This window comes from Neopelma chrysocephalum, unplaced genomic scaffold (assembly GCF_003984885.1).
Source record: "Neopelma chrysocephalum unplaced genomic scaffold, ASM398488v2 Primary Assembly neopelma1_180, whole genome shotgun sequence".
NCBI lineage: Eukaryota > Metazoa > Chordata > Aves > Passeriformes > Pipridae > Neopelma > Neopelma chrysocephalum.
This window is the reverse complement of record NW_020897842.1, coordinates 1,592,701-1,605,626: the sequence shown is the minus strand read 5'-3', so window position 1 is coordinate 1,605,626 and position 12,926 is coordinate 1,592,701. Positions and strand designations below refer to the sequence as shown.

General features: G+C 59.6%; 1 protein-coding gene across 3 annotated transcripts; it reads right to left on the bottom strand.

The window, feature by feature from the left end:
* Positions 1–327: 327 nt before the first annotated feature.
* On the bottom strand, positions 328–10,843 carry ARHGEF16 (Rho guanine nucleotide exchange factor 16). 3 transcript variants are annotated; one of them, XM_027702078.1, is made up of 16 exons: positions 10,801–10,843; positions 9,755–10,086; positions 8,658–9,267; positions 8,008–8,059; positions 7,409–7,578; positions 6,828–6,884; positions 6,146–6,306; positions 5,564–5,716; positions 5,050–5,179; positions 4,471–4,545; positions 3,493–3,585; positions 2,966–3,120; positions 2,453–2,632; positions 2,277–2,350; positions 1,762–1,863; positions 328–1,313 (listed from the first exon to the last, which is right to left on the bottom strand). In XM_027702078.1, exons 2-16 carry the CDS (start codon positions 9,871–9,873, stop codon positions 1,174–1,176), a joined length of 2,271 nt encoding a protein of 756 aa, XP_027557879.1. In that variant the 5' UTR covers positions 9,874–10,086; positions 10,801–10,843; the 3' UTR covers positions 328–1,173. The 3 variants fall into 3 exon arrangements, with proteins under 3 accessions (XP_027557879.1, XP_027557881.1, XP_027557880.1); XM_027702080.1 differs by having other exon boundaries at positions 9,944–10,086; XM_027702079.1 differs by lacking the exon at positions 9,755–10,086 and having other exon boundaries at positions 10,801–10,837.
* Between the last annotated feature and the right edge of the window lie 2,083 nt (positions 10,844–12,926).

The window sequence follows — 12,926 nt, the reverse complement described above, 5'->3', positions numbered from 1 at the left end:
CCTTTAATTTAGCACTGATGAAAAATGTTTATTTCCCCACAGTTAAGGGAAATAAACACAAAGCCTGGCTGAGTTTCTGTTTAACTTGTCTCAGTCAAATAAATACACCTGAAACCTGCTCCAGGTGACAGCAGACTGTTAGTCAGGGGCTCTGGAGGGTGTTTCCTGAGATGCACATATATATTTGAGAACATGCAGAGGCCACAGTGATTCCACCAGCAGAATGAAGCTTCGTTTAAGGGCTCATAGTGGGACAAATCTGGCTCCTGGGCAGTGACACGGAGCTGTGCCCAGGGACACCAGTCCCCACTAACAGGGAACACACCGTTCAGTAGGATCCAAGAATTTATTGTTACCCCAATTAATCCTTTAACGGTTCGATCAGAACAGACATTACATCGATGCTGCCCAAAGCTGGCAGTGTGTGGGGCTGTCTCACCCCCAGATTGTAGCTGCCATGTCCCCTGCACGGGGTGGGAGGGCTGAGCACGGCCAAGCCCCTGCCAGAGCCCCCTCCCCGCCTTGGGAGGAGGGAAAGGCAGGTGGGAGCTGCAGCACTGCTCCTTGTCAGGCCCCTGCTTCCCCCTCTGGCTGGAGCATCCCATTGCTGGCCCCAGAGCTGACTCCATGGGAACAACTCTGGCATCCAGCAGTTTAGCATCACCTCACCTGGGGAGGTCACGGCTGCGCCCAAAGGGACCAAGAATTACAGGGGGGAAGAAAAAAAATAAAATAGCAGCAGGAGGGAAAACTGGGTCAAGGAATAAGCTGGGCATAGATTTAACTTGTAAAAATTGCTGGTTGGGGTGTGCTGTTCCCTGACCCAGCTCTCCCCACGCCAGCGGTGCAGCCACTGCCAGGCTGGGGACAGGGATGGCAGCGCAGGCACCTCACACAGCCCAGAACAGCCACAGCCTTTTCAGCCTGAGCCAACTCCTCGGCTGCTCCCGGAGCCTGTTCCGGGTCACCAGTGCCAGCAGGGCCGGGAGCGCTCGGGCGGCAGGTCCCACGTGAAGGAGCCGCTGTCACGGCTGATACAGAGACCAGTCCTGGGCGATCAGATCACACACAGTTCAGACAAAAGGCTCTCTGCTCCCTTCTCGCCACGGGCTCAGTCTGCAGAGGTTTGGAGGTCCCTGAGCAGTCCCCCAGAGGGTCTCTCTGGCTCTCAGCCTACACGTCGGTCTCGATCCTCAGCCGCTCCATCCGGCGCACGTTGCCCTCCACGGCCGAGCGGCTCGTGATGCGCCGGGCACAGCTCTGGGGGAACCAGCCCCGCTCCCCGTCCCGGAGCCGCTCACCCCAGCACCACCCTGGCAGGAGAACAGACACAGGAGTCATCACGCAGCCAGGGACAGCGAGGAGGAAGAACCACGGTTCCCAGGGATGCACATGGAATGGGGCTGCACCACCCCCTTCCCACGGAGCTGCCAGCTACAGGCATCCGGGGAAAGCTTGGCTGGGGAGGAGGTTTCTGGTTAACTGCCTGTTCTGGGGTGTATTTCTCTGACTTCTGAGGTCTCTTCCAGCCACAGCCTGCACACAGGAGTCACCCCTAATGAATGCAGCAGCTGCCCATGGCAGTGCCACCTCTGTCAGCCCCTGGAGCCCACTGTCACCTGCTGGGACACAGCACCAACTTCCTGAAAACTTCTGCAATTGCTGCAGTCCCAACTCACGAAGATCACTGGAGGTTCCCCCCCGCCCAGCTCTGCCAAGGTCACCCTGTCCCAGCTGCAGCTCCGTGCTCCCGACACTCACCGTCCTCTCCCCCCAGCACCAGGACCACGTCTGCCTGCTGCAGGGAGAGCTCGTCTGCCTCCTTGGCCAGGTAGGCACGGGTGATCTCCACCTGGCTCAGCTCTGTGGAGGACAGGGGACAGCAGGGACCAGTGAGAAGGCACGGCCAGGAGACACAGCCTGGCACATGTGGCCAGCCCCCTGCTCAGCTGTGACCCCCCCAGCACTGCCCACCTCAGCACAAAGCTCCCTTCCTGTCCCTGCCCCTTGTCCCTCCCAGCTTGTCAGATCTCCTCTTACAACAGCCGAAGGCATTCCTGGAATTCCACTGTGCCTCCCAGGAAATGCATTTAAGGTTAATTGTGGCTGACAACTTAATGTGAGGCAACTCCTGAGGAACAAGGCATGGTACTGGAGTTCTCTCCATCAGCACATCCTCAGCTCTTTTTCCAGCAGGAATGGAGAGCGAGGCAGAAACCTGTGCCTGCAAGGCCCCAGCGTAACAGGTAATCCTGGCAGAGCCAGGTACGTGGTACCTCCTTTGGGAGTGGTGTCAGGCTTCTCCTTCTCTCGGTGCATGAGCGCCGCAATCCACCGGGCCCGGTCACTCCTGCCGGAGGGAAAACCCAGATCAGAGAAAGCCTTAGGGACAGCATCCCCGCTGCCAGCAGTAGCTGGGACATTCCCAGCAGGATGAAGGCTTTCCACTCACAGCGTCTCTGCCGACAGCAGGATCTCCTCCCGCCGGCCCTCGCTGTCCTTCTCCAGCACCACCCGGAGCAGGTGCCCGCCGGCCTTCCCAGGAGGAGGGGATGGTGGATCCGCACTCTCCACCTTCTCCACAGTGACCTGGTCCAGCGTGGCATAGTTCATCACCGTGTAGTTCTCCTCGCTGTGGCACAGGCGGGATCAGCGCTGGAGCCGGGCGGGGTCTGAGCTCCCTCCCGGCTCCCAGCCCGGCGGATGAGGCTCTGGCACGGCCGGAGCAGCTGCCAGAGCTGGGACACGAGCTGATGCCCAGGGTGGGACATGGCTCTGGGCACACACAGAGGCAAAGCCAAGGGCAGTGGGACCGGGCGCTTCCCGTCTGGCTGACAAGGGGCTCCTCAAAAAGGTCAAACCTGGGAAATCTCACGCATTTCTCACGTGTGTGCTGCTCCGGAAAGGGAGATTTAATCCCCTAGTTGTTTTCCAGGGAAAGGAAGGGCCCTCCTCCCGGCCTTACCTCTTCTTCTTGGTGATGATCAGGACGTCGTTGAAGAGGAAGAGGTAGCAGAGCCGGCCGGCGCCGCGGCGGAAGATTCCGGCCTCCTCCGAGAGCAGCAGGTGCAGCTCCCCCCGCTTCCGCAGCCAGCGGGACACGGAGATCAGCGGGAAGGGCTGAAACAGGGCCAGGAGAAGGCTCACTCACTGCCCTTGTCACCAGCAGCTGGCAAAATCAAGCCAAGAACTGAACCTGCAGTGGCCCTGGGGTCACTCGGGATGGACACACCCAAGTGTGGTTTTAAGCACCTTTTCCAAAAGACTTCCCAGGAGCCACCCGGGAAGCGGAGCAGCCACTCAGCCTGCTCCAGCACAGCCCCTGAACTGCAACAGCAGCTGACAATGCCATGGCTTTTCTACAGCCCTTTAGAAAGCTGCCTGCATCCGACAGTCCAGTCAAGGCTTCCCAGAAGGATTCCCAGACAGGCCTGACCTGCCTGAATAGCACACCCCAGAAGACTTCCCGTCACCACTTCTACAAGAGCTCACCTTCTTCTTCCCAAATTCCAGCTGTTTCTGCAGGGTGTACATCTGCTCCGTCCTCTCCATAGCCCGAGCTCCCTCGTTGCAGCTCTTGACCAGCTGGGAAGAGAAAAACATCACCAGGGAAGTGGAGAAGGGCTGGATGCTGAGCCCATCCATCTGCTGCATCAGTCCCAGTGCTGCTGGTCAAGGGTCACGGGCTGCCCCCTTTCCCTGAGCAGGACAGACAGCCAAATCCTGGCACAGGCTTCAAGCCAGGTTTGGGAAAAGGCAGTGGGATGCTCTCCAGGAGAGAGAGATGCCTCATGTGCTCTGCCTGGAGAAAGACTAAAGTGAACCTGCACCAAAACAAAGCTTCACCAAGGAGCAACATGAAGAGCAAGAATCAGTCATCTGAGGAGAGGAGGTAAAGGCAGGAGGAGGGACAATCAGAGGGGAGGACACCGCTCGGATGTGCGAGCGGGACAGACCAGGAGCGGCAGGAGCACACTGCCAAGGGCTGGGCTTCTGGGGGACAAAAGTGGCACAGTGGTGGCCACAATCTCTGTGGCCCATTGCCCTCTGTGACTGACCATGGGATGGGAAAGCAGAGGGAGATGAGATCCAGGAGCACAGACAGCACATGGCTCACAACCAGCACTGCTCCTGTGCTTCGCTTCACTCACTGCCCTCGGGGAGCAGGGGTCAGTCTGCTGGCACCTCCAGGGATCTTCCAAGAGGAGGAGATTCATGGAGATGATGACACCAAAGAGAAGGACAAAGGTGGGCCAAAGAAGAAAGAAGAAAAGAGGACGAGGAAGAGGAAAAAGCAAGATCAGGTGAAAAAGGTGAGAAGGGAGTTGTTCATCCAGCAGCTGTTTGGAGCAGAGGAGTCCCAAGTGAACCGACGCCAGGAGGAGACTGAGAGGCCGGAATGTCAGGGTTGGAGCAGCACACTGGAAGGCTGTGCTGGCAGGAGGAGAGGTGGAGATGTGGCAGCCTCACCTTGCTGATGGCCTTCAGAGCCCGGGTGGCAGCTCCGTACGCTGCAGTGCGTGCGTTTGTTTGCTGACGGACCGTCTGGAATTCCAAGACAAGGTGCTTTAGTGACACTGCCCCACAGGGAATGGTGCACCAGCTGCTTCCCTGGGATTGCAGGATCTGACACGGGCTCGAGCCGTTCCTGACCGTCGGCCATTCCAACAGCTTTGCCATTTAAAGCAGATTTCCATGAAGAATGCAAGACCTGCTTTCCCTTCCGGGGCTGCCTGACCACTCAACAAACAGGACACTCGTGCCACCCCACCCTGGAACCCAGACATGGCACAAAGAACCTCAGGTTACTCAGGTGGGTGGCACCAAGACATGAAGTGTTATTTCTCAGAGCTTTAGGCTGCACATCTGACACCCCCAAGAAAGAGATCACTCTGGATCTAAATCCTGAATACAGGCTCAGCATCCTGGCCTCAGCTCCCAAAGGGATGGAAGTCCAAGCAGAGGCCGTCCTGGGCTCCACAAACCAAAGAAGGGAGTAACAGTGACCTCTTCAGAGGAACCAAGCAACGCCACCCTGTGACTACTTACATCTAAGAGCAGAGGAAGCCGTGTTACCCTCTGCATAGGGAGAATGAGAAATGAGATCATTGGCAGGCCTCCACACTCTGGTTTCCTTTCAATTTGTTTCAGGGTCTCTTTAAATAAGGGGTTTGTGGTTCTGGAACAGGACAAGAAAGCTCCATTAACTCTGTTCTTCTGTAATTGAGATTTTCCAGCAGCTCTCCATGCAGAGCAGTGACAGCACGGCCTCCGGTGCTCGCTGTCACTCTGCCGGGCTCAGAGCACCCAGCTGGGTGGAAGAGGGACCAATCCCTCAGTGGGTGGTGGAAAAGCACCCAAAGATAAATGGTGAGTCCACCAAAAGCTGGTAAAGCCACAGATGTACCAACCATGGACTCAGACTTGACCTGTAGCACCAGCACGATCTGAACAGTCTCCACACGTGTCCCTAACGCATCTCATGAGTTATCGACCTGTGCAATCCCTGAAGCCCAGAGCCCCTGGGAGGCAATTCCTTGGCCAGCCCAAGCCCTGTACTCACAGCAGCTTATCCAGAGTCCTCTGCTGATAGACTTCATTGGAGCAGTAACTGATGTAGGGGTTGAAGTGGTTCGAGGCGTGTTCTTCCACTATGTCACTGATGTCAGGGATCAGCAGGTTTTCCTGGTGGCGCTTCTCCAAGTCTTCAAAAAAGCTGAGGAGAGAATTTAAACAACCTCACTACATGACTCCTTGGGGCCACACAAACCGGGTGTTCCCCCTGCAGCTTTTGCTCAGTTTTCCCAGTGGAGATGGGGCCCTGATCCCTTCTGGCAGGTCAGTTCCAGCAGCTGGGACACCCACACCTTCCCCAGACACAGGCGCTTCCTCTGTTCCCGCACAGGGTCCCTCCTCCACTTCAGCTCTCTGTGAGGATTGGTTTCTGCCCCACTGGGAAGCTGCAAGGCCTCAACGCCCCCGCAGCCATTCCCAGGGCTGCTGCATCCTCCTCCTGCTGCTCTGCCGCTCCCAAAGTGTTTGCTCCCCAGCTCCCAGGGGATGGGTGTTTTTACATGACAAATAAAGGGAGCTCAGAGATCCCCTGGGCCTGCCTGGCCCCAGCCCCCGCCGTGCCCCCACTTGCCTGGTGCTGACCGTCAGGATGTCCCCGATGTTGGAGAAGAGGTGGTGATGCTCCGTCTGCGTCATCGTCTCCTTCAGCTCCTCCGAGCGCATGAAGTGCCCCACCAGGACACTCAGGCTGTGCATGTAGGAGTACTCAGAAGTGATGATCTCAAACATTGCCTGGAAAGGGCAGGGCAGGGAAGAGGCAACGGCACAAACTAACTGAGCGAAGCAGGGAATTAAAACCTGCTAAATCTTATTTACGTTCAGTTGGCACAAAGCCACTGGAAATGACTTGGCTCCAATTCAGTGTGTTCCTTGTATCACCTCATGCATGGCCTGGCCAACACCAATAACCTTGGCGTGTTTTAGGATGATACTGAAGTCATTGATAAGCCACAGCTTATTATACTGACAAAATTAACAATTAATAATAAAAATTAATGAAAAAATTAACAATGACTTGAGATGTTTTCCCTTCCAGTGGCTGTTTGCCCTTCCAGTGGCTATTTCCCATCAGCATCCTCTGGAGCTGCCTGTTTCCCCAGCAAGCCCTTCCAGCACTACCCAATCCCAGAGTAGCTGGAAGCAGCAGCAGCACCATGAACTGAGCTGAACTCGAGCTGAGCCCAGCCCTGCTCAGAGCTGACCCCTGACACAGGCACAGTCCCACAGCCCGGGGTGTCCCAGGCTCCTCTCACCTCCTGCCTCTTGCGCTCCTCGGGGCATATCCTGTGCAGGATGCCTGCTTCCAGAACCTGCGGGAGAGAGGCTGGGATGAGCAGGAATGATGGTCCTTGCACGCCCTCTAGTGCGGTCCGGGGCTCTGCCAGCCACCCCATTGCACAGTCACCCGGCACAACATCACATACCCCCGGCACCATCACACACCATCACACACCCCCAGGCAACATCACACACCATCACACACCATCACACACCCCCCAGCACCATCACACACCATCACATACCCCCAGGCACCATCACATACTCCCAGGCACCATCACATACCATCACATACCCCCCGGCACCATCACACACCATCACATACCCCCCCACACCATCACACACCATCACATACCCCCACACACCATCACACACCATCACATACCCCCACACACCATCACACACCACCAGCATTGCCCACCATCACCCACCCAGAACACGCGTGTCCCAGCCAGGGCTGGACAGCCCAGAACATCCCGCTGCAAAGACCAAAGCTGTGGAATGATGCCCTCACAGCTTTCAGCCCCTCTGGGCTGGGGCTGTGCTGCTGCCCTACCTCCGGGAGCTGGCTCCAGGTCACCTGCGCCGGGCGGTAGCTCTGCACCACGATAGCAGCACCCAGAGGGGATGGCTCCTCTGGGATGGATTCCTCCCGCAAATCCTCGTCTGACTCATGGCTGACAGAGTTCAGCCCTCTCTCACGGATCTCCTGGTACAGCCGGGGCTCTGCAGAGGAGGAGGAGGCACGAGGTCAGCGCAGCCTCTCCCAGCCACGGCCCACGGCTTCCCTTCGGCCACGGCCGCCTCGCCCCGCCAGCCACGAGCCCAGGCTAGCACCTCCCTGCCCAGGTTGGACTTTGCACAGCACTGATTACCCAGCAGCTCCCACTCCCAACAGCCTCCTGCAGCCAGGGCAGCGCACGCAGCTCTCCCATTTTCCCCGGGACCGAGCTGGGAGCGGTCCAGCTGCAAGCACGGCAGCCACCGGAGTGTCATCCACCCCAGGAGTGGGAAAGCAGGGCGGCAGTGCTCCACAAAAGCCATGGCCCCAGGCCAGGGACAAGCAGCAGCACACGTGGGAAAGGGCCTTGCAGGGATTTGCTTGGCTGAGCAGGGCCCAGAGCCCCAGGAGCAGAGGGGACCCGCAGCACTCACGGTCCTTGAACGAGCCGCCGCGCTTCTGCACCCGCTTCCGCCCGAGGGTTCTCTGCAAGGGGAACAGGAGAACGTGCTGTGGTTATACTGCACTTCTGTGGCCCTGGGAAAACTCCTTCAGGAACGGGGGGGAGTTACCTGTGCCAGTCAGCCCACACCACCCTGTTCTTTCAGCCTGGTTTTTGTCTGAGCTCTGTTTGCCTTCCCCAGGTGACTCAGCCTTCACCTCGGTTATCAGGGTCACACTCTGTAGTTACACCCCTGCCTGTCACATCTCCCTCGCACCTGGACTTTGCCTGCTCTGGAGTCTCCCTTTCCCCAACCCTGCTTCAGCCATGTTTGTGTACAACCGGAGCTGCTCACCTGAGCCCCACCCTGCAAACATCCCGCAGCCGCCCCGGAGCAGCCAGCTCCACTCCTCATGAGAGCCATGGCAGCTATTCCCAGGCTCTCCAGGGACCTGCAGCACCTGCTGGTGACACGGAGCTTCCCGAGGCAGCAGTCACGTCACCAGGCTCAGCAGGGCCTGCCAGCTCCATGACCGACCAGAGCCGTGGGAGAAAGACCTGGGAGATCCCCTGGCAGCACCAGGAAAGCGGGACCCCATCCCTGCCCCACAGCAACGGGGTGACAGCAGGCGCCAAACCCACCTTGTTCCTGCCGGGGCTGCGGTCGGGCAGGGCACTGCCCTCCTCGGGCAGGGGCTTCAGCGAGGGCACGGCCTTGGCCGGCTCCGGCTCCGCGCCCAGGCCCTTCATGGCCGCGCGGTAGGACATGTTCCTCAGGTTGCGCTTGAGGGCCCCTCCACCATCCTCCTCATCCTCCGCCTCCAGGGAGACCACGGGGACGACCGCCCGCTTCGGGTCGGGGCTCAGGGGCTCCCGGCTCGCCACAGGTGCCGCGAAGCTCTGGTGCCGGGAGGGGCTGTTCTTGGGCTTGGAGGAGACGGCCAAGCTCTTGGGGATGAGCTGCTGGGTTCCCACCTTGAGCGCGGCCGGGCTGTCCGTGCTCAGGATGATGCGGCGGGGGTCGGCCGAGGGGGGAGAGCCCAGGCGGGGCTCGGCCGAGGGGGGAGAGCCCAGCGCCGAGAGTGGGGTGGCATCAGGTGCCCTGGTGGAGCTGTGCCTCCCGGGGGAAGTGGCGAGGCTGGGGGGATCCGGCCGCACGGGGTGGCATCGGTACTCCAGGAGTAAGGTCTTGTCATCCACAGAGCTGCCAGGGGGGCTCCGGGACATGGCGGCGGCCCAGGGAACCAGAGAGCTGAGGAAGAGAGACAGACAGACAGCTGAACACCTCCCATAAGGCAGTGGGAATTTAGGCTGAGCCACGGGGAGCCTCGGGACAGCACAGGACTCAGCCTGCACCTTCCCTGAGTGCTCCGCAGGCAGAGCCTGTACGGACACACTCGTGGTGCTCTCACTGCCCATGCACCTCTCAGGGCCACCCACGTGCCAGGGCCAGGCTGGCACTCCTGCAGACGGAGCAGGATGTGGCCGGGCTCTGGGAGCAGCCAGGCTGTGCTGCAGGCACCGGGCAGGTTCAGACCTGAGCGAGCAGCCGGGCAGGCCTGGAGCCCCGCCGAGCCCTGCTGCTGCTGCTGCCACACCTCCCACACCTCCGTGTCCCCTTAATCCCCTTCGGGAATGGGGTGCCTCCAGTCACCATGGCCAGCCCTCCCCTTCCTGAATTCCACCTCCCCCAGGCTGACGTGCCTCCCTGTGACCCCCTTGCTCCTCCAGGCTCGTACCTGCCCCACGCTGCTCCGAGGAGCGGCTCCACACCGCCCACAAAAACACCTGCCTGGCTGCCCCAAGCTCCTCGGCCAGGGCTGAGCTTACTCACCCTCTCCTGTGCCATCCCATGCATTGTGCACCTATGGAACTGTGCACCTATGGAACTGTGCACTGGTGGAACACTCAGCGCATTTTATGCCCACCCTGTTACACAATTTCAGGAGAAACGATGGTTTCACTGCCCTCAGCTGACCCCATTGTGTGCCATCTCCGAGCTGTTCCTTTTCCAAGGCCACAGACCAGGAAACAAACCAAGACTGGACCGTGCATTTCCCTGCATCAATGACTGGCAGAAGGACAACACAGACCCATTAACAACAGCTCATTTGATGGAGATGCTGCTCATTCCCCCGTCCTCGGATGGGGGACACAGGCCTCTTGGCCAGAGGTCTGCCAAGTGTCCTGGGATGAGGCGAGCGCCACATTCCGCTCTTAACCCCATCCTGTCTGAGGATGAAGCTCATAAATAGTACTGATTCCAGAGGCTCCGGGTGCTGCAGCATCCGCAGCTCTCAGTGCAGGGGTGGAGGGTCGGTGGCCACGCAGGGCATCGACCCCCCCACGACACTGCCCGCGGAGGCACATGGGCACAGGCTGCCGAGGCTGCAGACCCGCAACTCGGTGCTTCCATCCCCGCAACTCGGTGCTCCCATCCCCGCGTGCCCCGTGCGGGCCGGGAGCGCGGCGGGACACAGGACACAGCCCCGGGATGCGCCCGAACCACCCCCGGCACCGCAGGGCTCCGAGCCCCGCGGGGAGGGCCCCGCAGCCCGGCCGGAGCCCCGGGAGGACGATCCCCGGCGCTGCCCGCGGGAGGTGCGGGGCGGGCGGGGAGCGCCGGTGCCGCTCCCGGAAGGCGCCCGGCAGCCGCTCCCCGGGGCCGCCGCCCGCCCGACCCTCCGGGAGCCCCGGGCCCGCTCCCGGTCCCTGTCCCGGTCCCTCCCCGAGGTCCCCGATCCCGCCGCAGCGCCCCGGCCCGACCCCCCGGCCCCGCACCTACCCGCGCCCCTCGGAGCCAGCGCGGCGGGACGGGACGGGACGGGGGCGGGCGAGGGGAGGGACCGGGGAGGGACCGGGCAAGGGCCGGGGAGGGATCGGGGCGGGACCGGGGAAGGGCTGGGGAGGGAGAGGGCCGGCCCCCGGAGGCACTGGGACGGGTGATGGAGCCGCTCGGAGCCCGCATCCGCAGCCGGTGCCCCGCACATCCCGGCTCCGAGGAGCGCTCTGTTCCCTTCCGCGCCCCATCCCGGGGCCGTCCCTGCTTCCTGGGAGTGAAAAACTCATTAACTTCACTGTATTTTGCTGCTTCGTGACTGGTCTCTAGCAGGTGTTTGCAGGGGGCGTCGCTCCCAGCCCCTGGACTCTCAGCATTCCCCATTCCCTAAGGACTCCTCTCCAAGGTCACTGCAGGTGATGGGATTATTCGATGTCGTTCTCCCATCACGTTAACGGGTGACAAACGACTGTGACCCGGCTGTCCTCGGGGTCTGACCAACACACAACTCGGTGTTTCAGCAGCCTGGGGACTGGTCCTTACTAAAGTCACGTCTGATCTTCGCTTTGCTGAGACTTCATTGTTCAAAGGTAACCCCAGGCTGTCCCTCCAGATGCACAGAACATCGGTTTCGGATGCTTTTGGACGCTGCAGCTCCTGGGAAAGAGGATCTGAGGGTCAGGCTGCTGACAGCTGCCCGGTAACCCAGCTGCCCAGTCAGGCCAGGCTCAACAGTGCTCTCTGTTTGCACTGGGAACAGACTTTTCCTTGACCTTCTCTTTTGCCCCCCTGCTCTGTCCCCCTCCACTCCCCAAATGGAGCCTTTTTCTCGCTTGTTTGTGGTGAATCTCAAGTACTTTCTGAATGACAAAGTCCACTTGTCAGCAATATTCCTTTAAAAGACTCTGTTCTCTCTGCTCCAAGGCCTGCCTGACAATCACTCTATTATCACAGCTTTCTTATCCCATAGATTTTTTATCCTTTCCCTCCAGGGCTAATAAGGAGAAAAGCTTCAGCAGCCATTGTGAGGAGAGGGCTCCCACTCAAGGGTTCAGCTCAGACTGAAACCCTCACAAACTCCAGGGAAGAGCCATTATCCCGTATGTGGGACACCATCATTTGATCACCATGAATGACTTTTTGAAGCAGAGGCCATTCATCAGTTGGGTAATGGTGTTGTTAGCTCAAAGACCCAGCTTTCAAATCATTTCTGCTCCCAGGGCCCCCGCTGAACCATCTGACCGCTATCACTGGATAGTTCACTGACTCCCCGCTCCAGTCGTGAAAGGAAACATTCTTGACATTTTCTGACAGCTCACTGATGCCTCGTCCCAACTCATTCCCCCACCCTAGAATGCTCTTACTCTTCCCTGTGCAATCTCCCATCCCTTCAGTGGGATGTGGCACAGTTCAGCAGCACCACCTGCACTGCTGAGACACCTCGAGGGCCGTGCCCAGTTCTGGGCCCCTCATTCCAAGAGACACTGAGGGGCTGGAGAGTGTTCAGAGAAGGGAAGGGAGCTGGGAAGGGGCTGGAGCAGCAGGAGCAGCTGAGGGAGCTGGGAGGGCTCAGCCTGGAGAAAAGGAGGCTCAGGGGGGACCTTCTGGCTCTGCAACTCCCTGAACAGGAGGGGGGAACCAGGGGGGCTCTGGTCCCAGGGAACAAGGGATAGGACAAGAGAAAATGACCTCAAACTGTGCCAGGGGAGGTTCAAGTTGGACATGAGGAGGAATTTCTCCCTGGAAAGGATGGTCAGGCTTTGGCAGGGGCTGCCCAGGGAGGTTTGGAGTGCCCAGCCCTGGAGGTGTCCCAGGAAGGCCTGGCCGTGGCACTCAGTGCTCTGGGCTGGGGGACAAGGTTGGCATCAGGCACAGGTTGGACTCAATGATCCTGGAGGTCTTTTCCAGCCTCAGTGATTCTGTGATCTGACCTTGGCAGCAAGCGGGGAAGGGGGGGCATAATTTAGTTTTTTGAGGCTCTTTGAAGTGTTACAAACCACGCACACCCAACATCACACCACACAGGGAGCACAGAGCAGCAAAGCCAGGCTGTGACACAGCCCAACACCCCCTTCCTGGCTGTGATGGGGCGTCTCCACTGCTCTTCCATGAAAAGAAGCTCATGGGACCAC

Excerpts from the sequence above, each read along its gene's own strand:
- ARHGEF16 (XM_027702078.1), bottom strand. The coding sequence starts at position 9,873 with ATGCATGGGATGGCACAGGAGAGGGTGAGTAAGCTCAGCCCTGGCCGA. Across the intron at positions 7,579-8,007 it reads CGGCGGCTCGTTCAAGGACC|AGCCCCGGCTGTACCAGGAG; the intron begins GTGAGTGCTGCG and ends CCTCCTCTGCAG. Across the intron at positions 6,307-6,827 it reads AGGAGCGCAAGAGGCAGGAG|GCAATGTTTGAGATCATCAC; the intron begins GTGAGAGGAGCC and ends TGCCCTTTCCAG.